Source organism: Phalacrocorax aristotelis, chromosome Z, assembly GCF_949628215.1.
Source record: "Phalacrocorax aristotelis chromosome Z, bGulAri2.1, whole genome shotgun sequence".
Classification (NCBI taxonomy): Eukaryota; Metazoa; Chordata; class Aves; order Suliformes; family Phalacrocoracidae; genus Phalacrocorax; species Phalacrocorax aristotelis.
In genome coordinates, this window is record NC_134311.1 from 44854822 (window position 1) to 44875885 (window position 21064).

The 21064-nt window shown below is 41.5% G+C and overlaps 1 protein-coding gene across 5 annotated transcripts in view; it reads left to right on the forward strand.

Moving 5' to 3' along the window:
* The window catches only part of MLLT3 (MLLT3 super elongation complex subunit), a 144750-nt gene that overhangs the window by 112007 nt on the left and 11679 nt on the right, over nucleotides 1–21064 (forward strand). For all 5 annotated transcript variants that reach the window (XM_075078158.1, XM_075078159.1, XM_075078157.1 and 2 more), the window contains 4 exons: nucleotides 6251–6323; nucleotides 11077–11209; nucleotides 12768–12867; nucleotides 20422–20493. In XM_075078158.1, coding sequence (XP_074934259.1) covers nucleotides 6251–6323; nucleotides 11077–11209; nucleotides 12768–12867; nucleotides 20422–20493 — 378 coding nt within the window. The remainder of the gene's footprint in view (nucleotides 1–6250; nucleotides 6324–11076; nucleotides 11210–12767; nucleotides 12868–20421; nucleotides 20494–21064) is intronic.

Here is a 21064-nt window from a genome sequence, read left to right on the forward strand (position 1 = left end):
GGGAAAAGTGAAGGAAGTTATGATCTGTGTTGTAGGAATTAATGTTTCAGACAGCACAGTTAGAAGATAAGGATAAATGGAGCTATTTCCACTTCTCTGAATCTGTTTAAATATCCACAAAACTTGTATCATCACCTCAGAGCTACATTAGAGGAGAATGTTTAAAGGTGACTGATAATATATACCCTGACACCAGGAGAGCTGTGTTTTGTAGATGAGGTTAACAGACAGCTCTGCTGGTGCCTGAATGCCCCAAGGAAGGATTACTCATGTATCTGGGGATAATGGGGACCAGGGGCATTATCAGATCATACTGCCAGTAACTGGATTGGTGGCCTCTCAACATTGATTACTCTGATCAGGAAATCATTGCTAGGTTTATGCCCTTTAATCTTGTTGGTGAGCAGTAGTGATTAGGAGAGAAGTAAATCAAATGCCTTTGCTGCTTTGTGTGAGGTAGTTTTGGGTATTACCTAAAATAGTGGGAGGAGATTCCATACAAGAACAATCTGTGTGGTTTTATTGACTCAAATTATCAACCGCAAAAGTATTACAGTTTAAAACACGACAAGAAAAGAGCAGTTACAGGCTGTGATAATTTTAATTTCTTTCATTCTCCCTGCAGCAGGCAGCAGGGAGACCTTCTCGCAGCCTTTCAGTACTTAAAGAGGGACTACAGGAAAGATGGGGACAATCTCTGTAGCAAGGTCTGTTGTGACAAGATAAGGGCTAATGGTTTTAAACTAAAGGATGGAGATTTAGGCCGGATATAAGGAAAAAATTTTTTACAATGAGGGTGGTGAAACGCTGGAACAGGTTGCCCAGAGAGGCTGTGGAGGCCCCATCCCTAGAGACATTCAAGGTCAGGTTGGACGGGGCTCTGGGCAACTTGATCTAGTTGAGGATGTCCCTGCTCACTGCAGGGGGGCTGGACTAGATGATCTCTAAAGGTGTCTTCCAACCAAAACCATTCTATGATTCATTGTATGCATAATCTTTTTCCATTGCCCATGCTGCTTTAATGCAGTTTAGTTAATACACTGTAACTTTACGGATGAAATGACATGGTTTCAAGGACAGTGTTTGTTGCATTGCATCTTCCACAAGAAAAGTGAAATATCATGAGTGGGCAGGAATATCAAGCAAAGAGCCATGGTCTGAATATTCTGAACAGAAACAGTTCAGTGGCAAAGTTTCTCAGGTTCAAGGCAGGGAAAGGCAGGTTCAAGGTAAAAGGAAAAAGCCACTCTTGGTGCACTTGGTGACCTAAATTTGCTTTGGCACAAGACCATTAGGAGTAGAGAAAATTTTGCAAGTTAAGTGTTACAATTTTAGCCAAAGAAAACAGTTTGTAGATTACATGGTTCAGCTTGATTTTTTTTTTGTGCCATACGCAGCCTTTTTGATCCTTTGACCACTGTAAAACTCAAGATTGATCAGGGGATATAGTACATGAGATCTTAATTTAGCCAATATTTTAAATAATAATAATGATTAGCCAATACTTTTAATAACTTCAGTTACCTGTATCACTTATATTAAAAATATATTACATTGTAATAGTTTGAGTGAAATGTGGTTTAAAAATAAACAAGTATTACATATTCTTACTTTTTAAAGATATTTTCTTTATCTTGTGTTGGTAATTTATTATACCTTATGAAAAAGTTGCAAAACTCTTTCTACAAATACAAAGCTAAGATCCCACTATGAAAAACCTATTTTAAGTCTCCAAAGCAGAGACAAGGAGCTCTAAATTAGTATTACTTTTTGTAGTAATCAGTAGAAGTACATGTGTAGGCAAAGTTACAGCACAGAGGTGTCAGCTGTAAATGGTAAATACCAGTAAGACAACGTAATTTGTTCTGTGGTGTTTTTCTCAGAGCATCAGCATTGTGTAGTTCTGTGTGTATATAATACACATGATCTTTTGTGAAAACTACTAGACAAATACCTGATAAAGTTAGCACAGAGCAGCTGACAGATGCCTCAGAAATATCTATAGAGAAAAAAATGGGTAGAGCATACTGTTGCCAACCATGATGTCTAAAAATCATTGTTCAGTCTACAGTATCACAAGATTGGCTAAAAATTATAAAACTTTGAAAAAACAGTTTGAGGGGCTTTGTTTTGCTTTAGAGACTTGAGAGGTTTTTTAGCGTGTAGCATAGCTTTTTGTATTTTTCTCTTTGCAGCTTTTCACTGAAACTGGAATGTACAGAAATGAAAGCTGAGATTTTCACATAGTCATTTAAATCCCAGGAGTTAAGTTTGACAAAAAAAGTAAATATAATGAGGCTTGCTGTAAAAATGACAGGGCCCACAAAGATGCATGGAAGAGCTGCACGAGATCTCCCTATAGTCCTTGGTGAAATTTTGGATAAATTTTTTTCATTTACTGGGACATAAGTTCAGGAGCCAGCAGTCTGCAATAGCAAAGACAGTGCATGCATAGGGACTCTGCAGCAGCACTTCAGAAGAAAAGCTGTTGTTTTTCATATATTTAGGTCTGTATTTACTTGATGTTTATGACCTTGACAAGTTTTCTGCATAGTAAAGGTTTAGTCTAGGGTCATGCTGGGAGCACTCTACAAAGATTGATCTACATAAGAGAGAGGAACTATGGTGAATTTGCAAAGTCTAAGAGTACCTGCTGAGATGACAAGATCCCCAGTGGTGTAGAAATGTACCATAATGCAGAATAACATACATAAAAGAAGTTTTGCACGTAGTGAGATTGTTCTCCAGCTGCTTCTTTGTTAATATGAGCGCATGAATTTCTAACGGCAGGACCTCAGATCTGGGAGAATTTAGATGAACAACCTTCTTACTGCACCAAAAGTGAGAGCAAACTGTCTGCTTCCCAAACAGTGAACTGCGACTGCATCAACATGTGCCCTTCTCAGTCCTAATAAGTAAAATAGGGCACAGGAGAGAAAATAGGGCAAGAGAAGAGAATCAGGAAGTGTTGCCTTCTGATAGAGAAGCTGTCAGGGCTCACCAGAACAGCTACTACCTATCTTCAATCATTGCTGTTACTCCCATTAGAGCAGAAAATGTGGATTAATTGAATGAAACTCTCACATTGGCTTTAACGCCTAGGCTGAATTTTCTAGTTTTTATCTAGTACTAAAATTGAAGATTAGACTTTCTTTCTAAAACATGTATCTCTCCTTTGTTGGCTTTTGAGAGCTTTGCATATGGAATATGTGAAGGTTCTCAAAAGGACAGTTCAAAAATTGTAAAGTCAAACTCCCAGAGAATCAATATCTGAGTATTGCTTGTCAGCTTACTTTGCCTTTCCACACTCACCAGAGTAGAGTACAGTCACCATTGTCTCATCACAGGGCTTTCATGCCACGGATCTTACAAGATAAGCGACATTCTTAGAACAAGTGCGTTATTTAGGATCTCTTAATCTTCCATCAGTGAGCCTAATTTTTGTGGGTTTTTGGTTGGTTTGGTTCCCCGCCCCCTCCCAAAATTCAGACTTTGAATAGAATATAGAGCTGTTAACTTTCCCACATTGGACTGCTCATACATTATTAATTTTCACAAATATTGATGTCTTTTCACACATTTCTGGGGAAATGTGGTCCAGATAACACAGTTTTTAGTGCCAGTTTTGAGAAACATAGACTTTATGTAACCCTGGGTTTGCCAGCATTACCTACATACTCAGAACAGAGATTTCATCCTTCTTCGTTGAGGCTACTTTACAAGAACTTCCATCAGTTTGCACTAGCTTGAGTTTTTATGTTAGCATTGTCTCAAATTTACTTTTTATTTATAAAGCTAAGACAAAATATGAAGATAAATGTAGAAGAAAAATTATTTTCTTACATATTTCAGTACAAGGGTCTCTAAGGAAATGCAAATCCTGTTTCATCCAGTACAATTGTTCAGACAAAACAGTTCCAATGTTTGGCTTAAGGTCTTTTCTGGATACTAGTTGTTAAAGAAAGGCTGTGTTTCAGATTCAGAGAATCACAGACTGATTGAGGTTGGAGGGGACCTCTTGACGGTCATCTGGTCTATCTGGTCCTCTGGGTGGCAGAATGACACCTCCGACATACCAGCCAATCCTCCAGTTTTGTGTCATCAGCAAACTCACTGAGGGCACACTCTGCCTCATCATCCAGATCATTAATGAAGATGTTAAACAAGACTGGACCCAGTATTGATCCCTGGGGTACATTGCTAGCTACTGGCCTCCAGCTAGACTTTGCACCACTGACCACTACCCTCTGGGCCCAGCCATTCAGGCAGTTTTCAATCCACATCATTCTTTGCTCATCCAGCCCATAGATCAAGAGCTTGTCTATGAAGATCTTAGGGGAGACAATATCAAAGACCTTACTGAAGTCCAGGTGGACTGCTATGGAATATGGAATAGAATATGGAATAGAATATGGAAGGCATGTATTTAGTTTCTTCTGAAAAGGCAAGTCTTTTCTGTTAAAGTGTTCATTCTTATGTTAAAAGCAGCTCTTTCCTCTAGGTGCGCTCTCACCCAGATTTCTCAAAGTCAAAAAAGCTAGGTTTAATTTTCCAATACTTAACTATTTTAACATTTATGCTAATCTATATTTCTTGGAATAAATTTTCAGACAGGGCCATTTCAACAAATAATGTAAATTGTTTCAAGAGGCATTAAGAACCCTCTTTAATAAAAAGTGAATGGATGACCATTTCTGTTTCACTGGGACTTTCTATAGTTTGGCTTCTCAAAGCGATCTTGCTAAAGCAGAGCAAAATTTTTACCAGGAAGGTATTATAACAACTTCATATGTATTCATATCCATTCCTTGTTGTGATGCTGTCTCAATTAGTTAATGCTGCTAGAAATTTTTGGTACGGAGGAGTTTCACTGGTGTTTCCATGCCCTATAATGTGAACAAGACCAGGCCTTTTCCCTTTTTTATTTCCAGTAAACTGGAAATAAAGGGCTGTTAATCTGCCTGCTCATTATGAAAGACAACAATAGGTTGATTTTTGGAGAAAAAGCAACTGTTAGGCTTAGGTAGCCTGTGTGCTTGAAAACTGAGTTTTACAGTGGCTGGATATTACTATTGATTTTTTTTTGAGAACAGTTTAGTTCTAATGAGGGGTATTCATTAGCCTGAATAACATGTCATGATAACACAGTTGTATAAAGTTTAAAGCATAAGCAGGCTTTCTTTTCAATAGTAGATTTTTAGATCATTACTTCCTAACCTGATTTTCCTTCTATGAGTCCACTTCTTTCTTGTTTCATGTTCTCTGTTAGCATCTCCTGTGCCCACATACCAGTTTTGTTCTTTGTCCCGTGTACACAAATGAGTATGCAATTACATACCAACACCCATGTATTTCAAGCCACTGAGCCTAAGAAACTGCAAAAAAAGTATATGGAGACATACAACATGGCAGCAGGAAGCAACGCTTCTCAGTACAACCCTCATAAGTCAGAAGTACTGTGAGAAAAATTATACAGATTTTTTTAGATTAAGTACTAGGCCTTTCTCAGTAATTTCATGGAATTTTAGAGAGAAATTTATACATTTTAAACAACAGTGGAAAAACAGTGTGTAGAAGTGTTTGTCAAATAATGTAAACAGACTTTTACAACTCTGTTTTAAGAATCTAGTTTTCGTTTGTAATCTGTGGGTTCCAGATAATTTCCTTGTGTAGTAAGGCAGTCTTTCTGGTTCAATCACTATTACAGTCTGTAGGGTCTTAATACATATGGAAAGTGTTGGGATGAGGAGAAATCCAATAACAGCAGAAAAGTTTACTTTGAATCCTCATCTTAAGACTTGTTTTCTAAGGAAGAACAAAGAAAACTGAAGTTTTCTGGCATTCAGTGTGGTCTACTCAGGTCTTCCTCTGTTTTTCAATTCTACTACATCATTACTAATTGGGAAAATGTTGCAACTGGAGTATGACAGGGACACAGGAGCCTTAGGTCTATTATAAAGTCATTCAGGCTCTCATGCTGTATAGCCTTTCAAACAAGGTGTTGGGAACTTCTTGTTAGGATACTGGCTTTAGTAAAGAACTAGACATGATGTGGTAGTGTATATGTATGTTGAGTGGATAGCTATTTCCACATTGTTTTTCTCACTGACACCTGAAACAAAGATCTTTTGAGTATTATTCTGTTCCATAGTTCCTTTTTCTTGACAGCATGCCTCAGGCAGTAACTAACAGTAAGGGTTTTAGGCAAAAATATTTCTTACATTTTTATTTTCTTCTTATTCTTTTTCAGTCTGAACAGCGCAGTCCTGCCAGTTCCAGCTCCAGTTCCAGTTTTACATCATCTCAGAACAGCAGACAACAAGGTACCAACAAAGGAAAAGAAACTGAAAGGAATGTGTGAAATAAAGGGGCCAATAAAATGAGAACTGATTGCATCTTATTACCACTTTTCTGCTGCCTTTCACAGCCTGAATTGGCCACAGTTTTGCTTTAGAGACTTTTCCTCTGGTTGTATTCAGATATGGCTGTAAGGGCAAAATAAAAGGGAAGAAAATGTATATGTGAGAAAAGGATGTGAAGGGTATTTGTTTTGAAGCACTAAATACATGCCAGTCACTTAACAGATGCTAAACTGAAAAGAGCTTCTGTTACTGAGGTTGTCCTTTTGCAGGCTTAGGTAGTGTGGCACCTGACTCCACCTGAAGCCCTGCTCAGGAAGGTGTGACTTCATATGTCATGTGACTCCAAGAAGATGTATATGTGGACCCTTTCAAAGGGCTGTGATCTGCTATTGGGAATTTTTAGGAGAGTACAGTATTTACTTTAGATACATGTCAGGGGAAGATGATGGTTAGACACATTTTGGTTTTCTGGCTAATAATTACGGCTTACTTGGAACTCAGTAAAGAAACACATTTTTCTTCCCAAGAAAAGTTTTCTGTAAATAAGTTGAGATTCATTCTACGCAATCTGTTAAACTACTTAGTTCCTGCTTGTCCTTTTTCCCTGAGTTTATAAGATTGTACACCTGATAGATTCTTAATCAGCTTTTGTTTGTTCTTTGGATCCAGGAGCATTGAAAAAGCATTTTTTCACAGAATCACAGAACAGGAGGTGTTGGAAGGGACCTCTGGAGATCATCTTGTCCAACCCCCCTGCTTGAGCAGGGACACCTAGAGCAAGGTGCATTGGTCCAAGGGAGTTTTGAATATTTCCAGAGAAAGAGGCTCCACAACCTCTCTGGGCAGCCTGTTCCACTACTTTGTCACCTTCACAGTAAAGAAGTTTTTTCTCATATTGAGGTGGAACTTCCTGTGTCCCAGCTTGTGCCCAATGCCTCTTGCCCTGTTGTTGGGCACCACTGGAAAAGGTCTGACCCCATCTTCTTGAAACCTACCCTTTAAATATCTATAAGTATTGATAAGATCCCCTGTCAGTCTTCTCTCCTCCAGGCTAAACAAATGCAGGTCTCTCAGCCTTTCCTCGTAAGGGAGATGCTCCAGTCCCCTGCACATCTTCGTAGCTCTCTGCTGGACTCTGTCCAGTAGTACCCTGTCTTTCTTGAACTTGGGAGCCCAGAACTGGAGGCAGTACCCCAGATGTGGCCTCACTAGGTCAGAGTAGAGGGGGAGGAGAACCTCTCTCAACCTGCTGGCCACAATCCTTTTAATGCACCCCGGGATACCATTGGCCTTCTTAGCCACAAGGGCACATTGCTGGCTCACGGTCAACTTGCCAGCACTCCCAGGTCCTTCTCAGCAGAGCTGCTTTCCAGCAGGTCAGCCCCCAGCCTGTACTGGTGCATGGGGTTGTTCCTCCCCAGGTGCAGGACCTTACACTTGCTTTTGTTGAATTTCATGAGGTTCCCCTCGGCCCAGCTCTCCAACCTGTCCAGGTCTCACTGGGCGGCAGCACAGCCTTCTGGTGTATCAGCCACTCCTCCCAGCTTTGTATCATCAGCAAACTTGCTGAGGGTGCACTCTGTCCCTTTGTCCAGGTCATTGATGAATATGTTGAACAGGACTGGACCCAGCACAGACCCCTGGGGAACACCACTAGTTATGGGCCTCCAACCAGACCCTGCTCTGTTGATCACAACCCTCTGAGCTTTGCTGTTCAGCCAGTTCTCAATCCGCCTCACTGTCCACTCATCTAACCCACACTTCCTAAGCTTACCTACGAGGATGTTTTGGGAGACAGTGACAAAAGCCTTGCTGAGGTTGCGGTAAACGACATCCACTGGTCTCCCTTCACTGACCCAGCCAGTCATGCCACCACAGAAGGCTCCAAAGTAGGTCAAACATGATCTCCCCTTGGTGAATCCATGTTGACTATTTCTGATAACCTTCTTTTCCTCCACATGCCTGGAGCTGACTTCCAGGATGAACTGCTCCATCACTTCTCTGGGGATGGAGGTGAGGCTGACTGGCCTATAGTTCCCCAGGTCCTCCCTCTTGCCATTTTTGAAGATTGGTGTGACATTGGCTAACCTCCAGTTCTCCTATCCTCCATGACCTTTCAAAGATGATGGAGAGTAGCTTAGCAAGAGCATCCACCAGCTCCTTCGTTCAGCACTTGTGGGTGCATCCCATTGGGGCCCATGGGTTTGCAAGGATCCAGTTTGCATAGGTGATCTCTGACCCAATCCTCCTCAACCAAGGGGAAGCCCTCATCCTTTCTCCAGATTTTCTCTCTCACCTCTGTGGGCTGGGATGCCTGAGGGGCAGCCTTAGCAGTAAAGACTGAAGCAAAGGCAGCATTCAGTAACTCTGCCTTCTCTGCATCCTGCATCACCAGGGCACCCACCTCGTTCAGCAGCGGGCCCACAGTTTCCCCAGTCTTTCTTTCACTCCTGGTGTATTTGAAGAAGCCCTTCTTGTTATCCTTGACATCCCTTGGCAGATTTAGTTCCAAGAGTTTAGTTTTGGTTGGTTATTTTACCTTTCCTCCTACTGACCTTTTCCTCTGCTCTTTCATCAAGAGCGTGATGATGCGTTCCTTTCATCTGTCCTTTAACAAGTCTTTTCTATCATTTTCTTCCTTCTGTACATCGTGGAGACGAGACAAATGCATTCTCCGAAGCTGACTTTGGCCTACGGAGTGGAGTGAGACTCGTCTGCTCTCATTGCAGACAAAGATGACCATCTTCAGTAGGACTTTGATGGTAGTTGTTAGTGTCTTTGCCCAGTAAGGTGTAAGGAAATTAGCCTTTCTAGGCTAAGCCTAGCCTGTGAAAATACCCCTGTGTTCTACCCTTTTGTCTCTTGAAACATGGAATCATTCGTATGCTTATAATTTTTTTTTTCTAATCCTTTACCTCAGTTCATTTAGCTTCCTATGCCATGTCTCTTATTCATCCACCTCAACACTCAAGGGCCAATAAGAACATTTTTCCAAAAGATCCAAATGGGCAAATCTTCTTTCATCACTGCTAATGCTGCTGAGAGTGCCCTCTCTCCTTCCTTTTAAAGGGAATATGTTTATTTCTACTCCTATTAAAAGCCAAGGAAGGAGTCCTTTCCCTCCTTCAAGGGTCAGATGATGAATATTCAGTCAGACTACAACTTACCATTTGCAAATAGCTGAGCATTATATGCCTGAGACCCAAACAGGAATAGAAAATGGAGCACAGATCAGCTGCTGCTGCAGATCAGCAGTGGTTGTGTGGGCAAGAGCACTTCAGTATAGTTCCTGTTTCCTTGTCACCTGTAGAAGTGTCTGGTCCACCACGAATCTGCCCATCAGCACTATCTGGGCTTGTTCTCAGACAACCTTAAGGTGTAAGACAGAAAAGAAACCATTGATCTGAACTTGCCCAAACTGCACCAATTTACAAAAGTTCTAGTGCGACCTTATTGGTAAATCATTCTCACATGGGCTTTGAAGTCACTCGCACAGAACTAGTCAAAACGCCTATGACCCGAGCCTTGCTAGTTTTTGCTAGGAATAATCCATAAAGCTGTTGCTCCCATGAAGGGAACACTCCTTGTTAGGAGTATGACCCTGACAGACAGAGGTCCATCTTCTCTTGTGGCAGTGACCAGGAATGACACTCCTTGACTCTGTTTCTCCTTTAGCAAATAGAGAGTTGCAAGCTTCATCTCCCTTTGAAGGACACTCTGAAGCTCACTTCATTCATGTTACTACTTTGTGTTTCACAGGCTGAAGGAATTACAGAACCCTAATAGTAATCACTGTTCCTGCAGCGATGCTGTTGCTTTTACTTGCTGCTTTGTGTCTCAGATGGACTGTACTTCAGAGCTAAATGCCCTGTAGCATCAGTCTTGCTTTCTTCCCTCTTCTGACATGCTTTTGCGCATTCTTATTTCAAGCAGCTGTAGTTTTACATTTCCCAGGTATGTTAAACATATTCGTCTTTCTGTAACTGTCTTTTACAGTAGAATAAACTGAGTAAAATCAAACCAAAATCCCAAACAGAATTTAATGCAGTTTTATGATCAAGTCAAGCTTTGTGCCCTCTGTTAATTCAGGAAAAGAGATAGCATGGTCTTGCATGGGATTGGTGTACTTTTAGGTATGAACATTGGTGAAGTGCTTACTTGACCTGAAATTGACCCTGAAATAAAGGGAACAACTAAAGCTAAATATAGGAAGACAAAGGCTCCCTTGGCCAGTAAAGTTAGTGAGAATGATTTGTTAAACTCTGTTTCTCAATACATAGATTAACCTAACAAATGTACTATTACTGATCAATATGTTCCTGTAGATCTTTAAATGCTAAAACCCATCAGTGCAAACGAATCTTCCTTCTAATTATAATAAATAATAGTCAATTTCTCCTGGCATGACAGTATTTTACTTACTTCAGCGATGGTCCAGGGAGCCAATCTTGCAAAAACTTGAAAATATGAGTCACTTCACTGCCATGAGTAGGTCTACTGAAGCCAACTGAGTTGCTTGTGTAACTGATTCATGGATAAGTCCCTGCAACATAAGCACCCAGTACCTTACTTCATTTGTTTAATGTTTAAGACTCTACCCTCCCAACACTATGTGGGGAAGGTAGTTTTTGATCATCTGTAAAGCTGGGTGCATTGCCTGGAACACTGCACAGTCAACTTCATTTGTGTATTAATATTGTCTCTGGTTTTTCAGGTCCGTTGAGGTCTGTAATGAAAGAACTGCATTCACATGATAATGAAAACGAGTCAGATGAAGCAGATGAGAATGACAATGATTCTGAATTGGAACGACCTGTAAATACACGAGGAGGAAGCAGGAGTCGAAGGTGAGTGTCCTGTGATTGCAAGTAGCTTGGTGGCCAGGACATTGTCCTTGTTAGTAACGGGGTAAGGTCTGATGTTCTCAAAGACTGCCGAGTAGCAAATAGACAGAACATTCAGACTCTCTTTTTAAAGCATATACATGTAAAAGTGCCTCTTCTACTGGGAATTAGCCATTCCCAATACAAACTATTTCTGTACTGATCCATATGGTTATGATGATCCTCATTCATTTTACTTTCCTTGATTTCATGCCATTGTGTCTTCAGGGGAGTAGTCATAATTACTTTCTGGCATAAATGAGATAAAATTAAGTCCTTCAATTGCCAGATAAGCTATTCTGTACATAGTGTCTTATTTTCAAGATCTGTCTACTCACCCATTTTAGATTAGGCTGTTAAATCGGATCAGAATCAATGAAATTTGAATTCCAAGTACTTTCTGCCCTGCATACAGTATGTAATGAGTAGAAGTTCAGACAAAAGGTAAAGCAAGCAACTGTCACAGAAATTACTTTTAAAAAATGCTTCTGTGTCCTAGCTGCAACTTTAAGAGGGCATTCCAAAAACTATTTGTTCTTTGCGCAGCTTGAAGCTCCATCTTAACATTGTTGAAGGTTATGGAAAACCTGAAACAGTCTCTCTTGAACCTTTTCGTAATGGGTTCTTTATCTAATCCACAGGGTTTTGATGTGAGTGCACAGCAACTAAGTGCCAGTATCAGCTACTACTTAAATGGGGAGGTAATAGGAAAACATTAATGACTGTCAGCTGTTTCTGTGGTGCACTTTAGCATCTGGAATCAAGAAGAAAAAGACCAAGATGACTAACGGTTTGAGAACTTGTTCATGTCAGTGATTGTGTAAAGGATTGTCTCAAGCTCAACTTGTCTCTTAAGTGTGGAGATTTTGTTTCAGTTTTTTAACAAAACCTTAGGACTAAACCTTTTCTACCTCCTTTTTATCCCAAACAGCTATTATTTTTTCTTCCAACAAATAAATATTCCCTGTTGTTCCTAAGTTAATGAAGGGTAAGACTGACTAGGAGCTGAGCTTTTTTATGTGGCCTCTCCTGAGATAATAAGTTTTTAAATTTTAGCCAGAAAAAGGAGTGTTATTTATGACAAGAAACAAGGAACTTTTCAGTGAAGCACTTGTCCAGGTAGGAAGCACAGCTGTGTAGAAAGCTTTTTAGAGGAGCAGAAAAGTATCTCCACAAAACATTTTCCTCCTTCCCCGTGGCTATGAGCCATACAGACTTGCTCCAGGAACGTTGGGAACAGCAGTTTAGCATTCTAAGTATTTAACTGTTTCTGTAATGTTATTTGCTGTTAACTGGACATGTCTTCTCGACCAAGTGCAGGCAGACAGCCTTGTTCTCCACACAGAGCTTTTTCCAGAGTGCAGCCCTGCTCAGATGCCTCTCTTCCATGTGACCTTGATTAATGATGGCTTTCTTAGCGAGGGGTCGTTCTTTGTGTCCTACCTCAAAGCGCCAGTTAGGTTCACCCCTGTTAACAGCTCTTCATCTGTAGGTATAACGTCTTGGCTTTGTTTTTCCATAGGATTAGTCTGAGTGATGGCAGTGACAGTGACAGCAGTTCAGATTCCTCACTGCTACATCATGAACCAGCACCACCTTTATTGAAAAACAGCAACAACCAGGTAAAGTCTGGATTTGTAAATGCAGTCCTGGGGAGCTGATATGACATTCTGATTACTTCAGTGCAGTCACATAGTCTGTAAACTGACATAAGAGCCTCTTAATTTAAGGAGATGTATTTGGTTTAGCGAATATTATAGACCAAAGTAATGTTTTCATCCACTTTTTAAGTAATGTGTCCTTTCTGTATGAATTAGTTTTGTAAGGTAAACAATGCAAAATGGCTTTACAGCATCAGTCGTACAACTGATGCAGGTTTAGATTTATCTTAGCAGTAGACACAGTTTGCATCAAGAGGCTCATTCTCAGGAGTTTATTCATTCATCTCTTCCCATCTCCCCTCACCTGTGTTTACCTTGAAGATACAATGTTTTTTACTTCACTGGAAGACTCAGTAGTTTTTACTTCACCATCAGAGTACTTGCTCCATATGGATAAAAGCTAACATTGTTATTATTTTTGACATAGGAAAGTAGAGCAGTTCTGTTTTTCAGAGAAAAGAAATTAAATAACCTACACATACAAAATACATCAGAGACAAATGAGAATTAGAGTTTGAGTTACCTCATCCCCAGTCACCAATAGAAAAGGCTCTCTAAATATAAAAAGTAAACATCAAAGCTGATATTCTTTAACAAAAAAGATTTATAAAATACATATTTTGTCACTTATTTTAGGGAGCCATAATTCACTCCCTGTGTTAGTTGGATCATACACACAGCAGTCATGAAATTTACTGACTGGCAATAAATGGCTGCTTACAGTATTAATATAGTTAGAATAGTGTCCACATATATTAACAAAAGTTCGTGAGTTTTATGGATAAGTGTTTCCTCTACCTCTTAGGTTAACTGCTTCAATTATCTGGCAGAAATTATTTATTTGTCGTTGTTTTTCTAATAAGGTTTCCAGTACAAGTTTTCTGATAGTGCAAAAAACCCTCCATTATTATTAATGTCAGTTAAGTTCAAATACACTGTATGGGAGAAAATCTAGGCAGTAGTTTGTGCACAGAGAAAGCAAGGACATTCCATGCCCAGAAAGCATTACGTGTTTTTAAAAGAGAGTCTTTTGGGGAAAAAAGCGAGCTATAAAGATGAAGAATATTGCATTTACTGGAGACTAAGCACAAGTAAAACACCTATGGCTTGTTTAATGAAGACTAACTTCTACAGTCAATGTAATTTTTAAGTAATTGTAAGTCTCAATATCAGCAGCCCCCTCAGCCACATCTTTTATGTTCCTTTCCCCTTTAGTGATCTAACAGAAGGTCTGCCTGCACATTTAGACACTCCAAATAACAGCAGTGTGCCAGCTAAAATTGAATTTCACATATTTTCTTTCATTTTTATAACTGAGCTGAATTTTATAATCAAGCTGAAAATCAGAAATTTAGGGAAGCATTATGAGAATTCAGATTGTATGGACGGTAGCAATATTTGAAATCTCTGCTTGGTAGCAGAGTGCTGCTTGCCAGGATGATGCTTTTGACTGATGAAACAAGGCTTGTGTTGACTGAGTCCATTCATAGAACTGAAGAGGAAGGACAGAGTTAATATTTCTGTAAGCTTCCTCAGATGTGATTAGTGCTGTGTCGCATCTAAACGAGAGTGCTTGAGATGTTGGATTTCAACTACACATCAAAAGCACTTTAAGGAAGCCACTTTTTCAAATATACTGTGTCCTTGCTAAGGTTCTATTTGAAACCAAGAATTTTTTTTCCTTTAAAAACAAGAAGAGCATCTAAAAGGTACTGGATCCATGCCTAGAGGTTTGTTTTTTTCAAAACAAGACTTGTTCTTCCATTGGCCTATACAACAGTAACCCCAGGGAGTGCTGAATTAAAGAACTGGGATTTTTCTTCAGAAGAGTATGTGTGTTGGTTTTGGCTGAGAAGGGGTTAATTCTCCTCACTGTGGGGGTCAGCTACCTTTCCAGCTTCCCGTGCTCTGCCGTGTGGCGGGGGACTGGGAGGGGCAGGGACATGGCAGGGGCGGCTGACCCCAACTGGCCAATGGCATGTTCATTCCATACCATGTGACACCATGACCAGTATATTAAGGGGGGGGCATTCTGTGGCTTAGAGGAGGCGCGGCATCGGGTCAGCGGGTGGTGGGGAGCTGCACCGCGTGCGGTTTGTTTCAGCGGTTCGTTCCCCTCCCCCCTCAATTCCCCCCACCAGGTTTTGCGCCTCTTGTTGTTCTCCTTTACATTGCATTTTTTGTTGTTGTTCCTTTAAATTTTAATTATTAAACTGTTCTTATCTCAACCCACGAGCATTACCCTTCTGATTCTCTTCCCCGTCCCACCAGTGGGGGAGTGAGCGAGTGACTGTGTGGGGCTGAGCTGCCGGCTAAACCACGACAGTCTTTTTGGCGCCCAACGTGGGGCTCAGGGGTTGGAGATAACAACAGCTGCTAGTTACAGCACCATGTTGCCCTTTTTGCAGTTGGTGTTAAAGATTGGTGTTGGTTTGTTTAGTCTGCTGTGTTCTGCTGTGATTAGTAACATTTTGCCTACAAGATTTGTTATGCAAACACTTGTTTTCAGCTTTATCTGGTATTTGGGGTTTTTGCTGAAACCATTACTGTACTTTGGACACCACCTTGTTGAGGCAATTAGCAATTATACCTCCTCATCTGAGAGATTTTATATGGAGGAAATACAGAATAGTATCTTTGCAACTTTGTTCTATGGTGTCTCTGCCTCTATTACAACAACCTTTTTGTATCTTGAACATCCTTGGGTGGTTAAGATGCACTTATTGTTAGTTTTTGGGCATGTTGTTTTGGTTTTGACTAAGCAACTTAAGAATATCACCCAGAAATCTGCCCCAAGGCTTGATAGTTATGAGTGGCAGGGCATGTGAAATAGCATGGGCAAATACCTAGGGCAGTGGGCACCCCCAGTGTTTTGGAGTTTCACCCCCGAACAAGTGCAGAATCCTAAAAAACTAGTAGAATATTTGGAGAAAGTATGTTGTTACTCTGGGAACTCCAGAGAGACACAGATAACTGCAACGTGCTGGGGCCTGGCCCATGCATACCGAGCCCTGCTCAACAGTATTCAGTGCCCCCAGGGGGAAGAGAATGTCTCTGGATTGAAATGCAAAGTGACAGGCACTGCAGCCACTCAAACCCCCACGACAAGTACTGGAGCTGGCTCAAGAGAATCAACCCGTACCAGTACTAGTCACCCCCATACACAAGATGAAACCTTGGAAGCGGACATCAACTCGTTTAGAATGGGTTGATGAAAAAGCAGGGCTGTCACGAGGAGAGGAGGAAGAAGTCATAAATGGAGATCACCTGATCCCTGTCCTTAAGCGAGTCGCAAGATATGCGAAAAGATTTCAGCCATCATTCAGGTGAGCACATTGTCACCTGTCTGCTCTGATGCTGGGATAACGGGGCCAGTAGCCTGGAATTAGAGGGAGAAGCAGCCAAACAAGTGGGATCCCTTTCTGGGGAAGGGGGCATTGACAAAGCAATTGGAAAAAGAACACAAGCCCTCAGCCTCTGGAGGCAACTCCTGTCCGGAGTGAAGGAAAGGTATCCCTTTAAAGAAGATGTTACATATTGCCCAGCAAAATGGACAACTATGGAGAAAGGCATCCAGTATCTAAGGGAATTAGCTGTGTTTGAGGTGATTTATGGTGACCTGGACGATCAACGGTCATCCAAAGATCCAGATGAAGCCGAGTGCACATGACCCATGTGGCGGAAGTTTGTACAGAGCGCACCATCCTCATATGCAAACTCATTGGCAGTGATGTCCTGGAAAGATGACGAGACACCAATGGTGGTGCAGGTGATTGATAGACTCTGGGATTATGAAACAAATTTCTCTTCCTTGCTAGTCTCTGCTGTTGAGAAACTGTCCCAAGAGGTCCAGCAACTCAAAGAAGATCTGTCCTACTCCCCACCTCGACAGAGTAGTGTCTCAGCCATTAGAAGTAAGCATCCCTCACTCAAAGGAGAGGATACACACCACAGGCCACCCTATGGTTCTACCTGCATGACCATGGAGAGGACATGATGAGGTGGGATGGCAAGCCTACCTCGACCCTAGAGGCACGAGTGCGTAAACTGCAAAGAAGAACAATCACTCAGGGAGGCTCTTCCAGGAAAGCTGCTGCTCCAATTTCCAGTGAGCAAGTCCCCAGACAGAGGAGTAGAAGCACTGATTTTATTTCTAAGCGTAACAGAGAGACTGTTGATTCACATTTACAGGAAGTGAGTTGTGACTGCCATGATCAGGACTAGAGGGGCTCTGCCTCCAGCCAGGTGGAGGAAAGGGATAACCAGGCTTACTGGACTCTGGACCTGATGGCCTGGTACGTCCGACCCACAGGAGTATAAAGCTTTAGTGGACACTGGTGCGCAGTGCACCTTAATGCCATCAAACTATACAGGGGCAGAACCCATCAGCATTGCTGGAGTGACAGGGGGATCCCGAGAGCTAACTGTATTGGAGGCTGAAGTGAGCCTAACTGGAATGAGTGGCAGAAGCACCCCACTGTGACCGGCCCCGAGGCTCCGTGCATCCTTGGCATAGACTACCTCAGGAGAGGGTATTTCAAGGATCCGAAAGGGTACAGGTGGGCTTTTGGTGTAGCTGCCTTGGAGGCGGAGGAAATTAAACAGCTGTCTACCTTGCCCGCTCTCTCGAAGGACCCTTCTGTTGTGGGTTTGCTGAGGGTCAAAGAACAACAGGTGCCGATCACCACCACAACAGTGCACCGGCGGCAATATTGCACCAACCAAGACTCCCTGATCCCCATCCATGAGTTCATTCACCAACTGAGGAGATAAAGAGTGATCAGTAAGACTCGCTCACCCTTTAACAGTCCCATATGGCCAGTGCGGAAGTCTAATGGAGAGTGGAGACTAACAGTAGACTGTTGTGGCCTGAATGGAGTCACTCCACCGTTGAGTGCTGCTGTGCCAGACGTGCTAGGACTACAATATGAACTGGAGTCCAAGGCAGCCAAGTGGTATGCCACAACTGATATTGCTAATGCATTCTTCTCAATCCCTCTGGCAGCAGAGTGCAGGCCATAGTTTGCTTTCACTTGGAGGGGTGTCCTGTACACCTGGAATCGACTGCCCCAGGGGTGGAAACACAGTCCTACCATTTGCCATGGACTGATTCAGACTGTACTGGAACAGGCAGAAGCTTCAGAACACCTACAATACATTGATGACATCATTGTGTGGGGCAACACAGTGGAAGAAGTTTTAGAGAAAGGAGAAAAAATAGTCTAAATCCTTCTGAAAGCCAGTTTTGCCATAAAACAAAGTAAGGTGAAGGGACCCGCACGAGAAATACAGTTCTTAGGAATCAAATGGCAAGACGGACGTCGTCAGATCCCAATGGATGTGATCAACAAAATAGCAGCCATGTCTCCACCAACTCGCAAAAAGGAAACACAAGCTTTCTTGGGCGTTGTGGGATTTTGGAGAATGCATATTCCAAATTACAGTCTGATCGTAAGCCCTCTCTATCAAGTGACCTGGAAAAAGAATGATTTCAAATGGGGCCCTGAGCAACGACAAGCCTTTGAACAGATTAAACGAGAAATAGTTCATGCAGTAGCTCTTGGGCCAGTCCGGACAGGACAAGATGTAAAGAATGTGCTCTACACCGCAGCCGGGGAGAATGGCCCCACCTGGAGCCTCTGGCAGAAAGCACATGGGGAGACCCGAGGTCGACCCCTAGGGTTTTGGAGTCGGGGATACAGAGGGTCCGAAGCCTGCTATACTCCAGCTGAAAAAGAGATATTGGCAGCATATGAAGGGGTTCGAGCTGCTTCAGAAGTGGTTGGTACTGAAGCACAGCTCCCCCTGGCACCCCGACTGCCAGTGCTGGGCTGGATGTTCAAAGGAAACATCCCCTCTACACACCACGCAACTGATGCTATGTGGAGTAAATGGGTTGCACTGATCACCCAGCGGGCTCGAGTAGGAAACCCCAGTCGCCCAGGAATCTTGGAAGTGATTATGGACTGGCCAGAAGGCAAAGATTTTGGATTATCACCAGAGGAGGAGGTGACACGCGCTGAAGAAGCCCCACTGTATAACAAACTGCCAGAAAATGAGAAGCAGTGTGCCCTGCTCACTGATGGGTCCTGTCGCCTTGTGGGAAAGCACCGGAGATGGAAGGCTGCTGTATGGAGTCCTACACGACAAGTAGCAGAAACTGCTGAAGGAGAAGGTGAATCGAGCCAGTTTGCAGAGGCCCACGAGCATTACCCTTCTGATTCTCTCCCCCGTCCCACCAGTGGGGGAGTGAGTGAGTGACTGTGTGGGGCTGAGCTGCCGGCTAAACTACGACAGTATGTTTTCCTTTCTGGCCATGCATCATTATTAGCTAAGTAAATCCTTAGGTAATATTAACTCAGGTCTGCAGTCACTTTCTATATATAAGGAAATAGCTGCTTGCCTCCTGTATTCTTATGGTTCTGGTCACCCTGAGCAGCATATAAGCAAAGTTTAGTCATTTATACCAAGGGAAGTAGAAATGAGAGGGAGTTTACAGAAAGCTGTCAGTGAGACTTCTTGCTAGTCTAGAAGACTTGCTTTTATAGGCCTATTTCCTTGGTTTATTTGCTGAGTTTTGTCCTGTGTTGTGACTGTCCAGTTTAGTTTTGGAGATAATCATGCTACCGATATTAGTCTTACTTGCAATGAAATGTGAAGGAAAATCTCACATCATCTGTGATCATGTGTTTAACTTTCATGTTTTTCAAAAGAACTGATCATATTCCAGGCTAGAAATGACATGGTGATTTTTTTTTTTACTCTACTTTTAGCTTCAAAAAATGTGTCTTGTATGGGAAAAAATTGGAAGAACAATCAACAGTTCTGTTTTCCCCAAATATTCCTCATTTTTGTTCTAAAATTTGGATATTAAGCATGGTGTTCTGCTTGTTGACACACTTTTGACTGTGGTTCAGTACTGGATGAACCATTCTTGGTTTGTATATGTGGTAGTAAATGGCTTTGTATGGCACTGAGGAAGGGTACTATATAAGTGCAAGAGAAATTACTGTCAAACACTTGGGTTTTCTTTCAGTTACAACTCATGCGATCATTTCAAAGGCTATGTTACAAAATCACTGTTGTAGAAGAAAAGAGAAAGCATTGAAGGGAAAAAGAAGAACAGGAAAAATACACTGATCATGTGACATTTCAAAGGTACTGAAGAGTGCCTCAGCATCATTTTGTATCTGCAATATCAGACCTCTTATCCTACCAGCATGCAAAAGATATGAATAAGTGTTGAGGAGGTCTTAAATGTCACAAAATTAATTCTTTGAAAGATTAGTAATGTCAATATCATGTCATTCCAGCAACTCGGTATTTTTTGCTGTAAGCGGCTTTTTTCTGAAAAAGTATAAGTAGGTTGTACTAATTAAAGAATGAAAAGCTCAGTTTTGATTACATATTCTCCAGATGTTACATTCTTTGTGTTATTAACTGATAGCAGATTTTTCATATGTAATTGTATCCAGTGATGCATTTAAATTTTACAGGATTTTCTTTCTTTTGCAGATTTTAGAAGTGAGAAGTCCAATAAAACAGAACAAACCTGATAAACAAATGAAGAATGGGGATTGTGATAAGGTAAATGAGAATGAGGAAACTGTAAACTAGTCCAGAATGTGATATTAATGTATTTATTAAATACCAACCTTTGTTACACAATGAAAAATCTTAGTAATTAGAACCTCTTTGCTTTGGGTTCCTTTAGGTGTAGATATTTTTCTCTTTTTTTCAGTAATTCTTTCTTCTTCTGTTCTGTTCTGGGAGTGTTTTCCTTCTCTTCAATCCATGTGGTGATTTGGCAAATGTCACCAGTTGGGAATCTGCCATCTATTATTTATTTTGTCTCCTCTCCACCATTAGTTTGCATTGTGCTTCACAGATGAAGTAGTGATTTTTGAAGAGGAGAATTCACAGCTGTATTCCTAGCCAATAACTCAATCAATTAAAAAAATACATGTTTTCCAGAATCCTTTCTGAGAGCCATGCATTAGTGTGATTTAGCATATTAACTAGAATGATACGAAGCAACAGTTACCATTTAACATTAAGAAAGAGAGTTTTCTTTAAAATCATGTCAGCTGGCCATGGGTAAGAGCTCTAAGTCCTTGTGTGAGTTAACATAGCATAATTTCCCAGTGTGGCCAAGTTC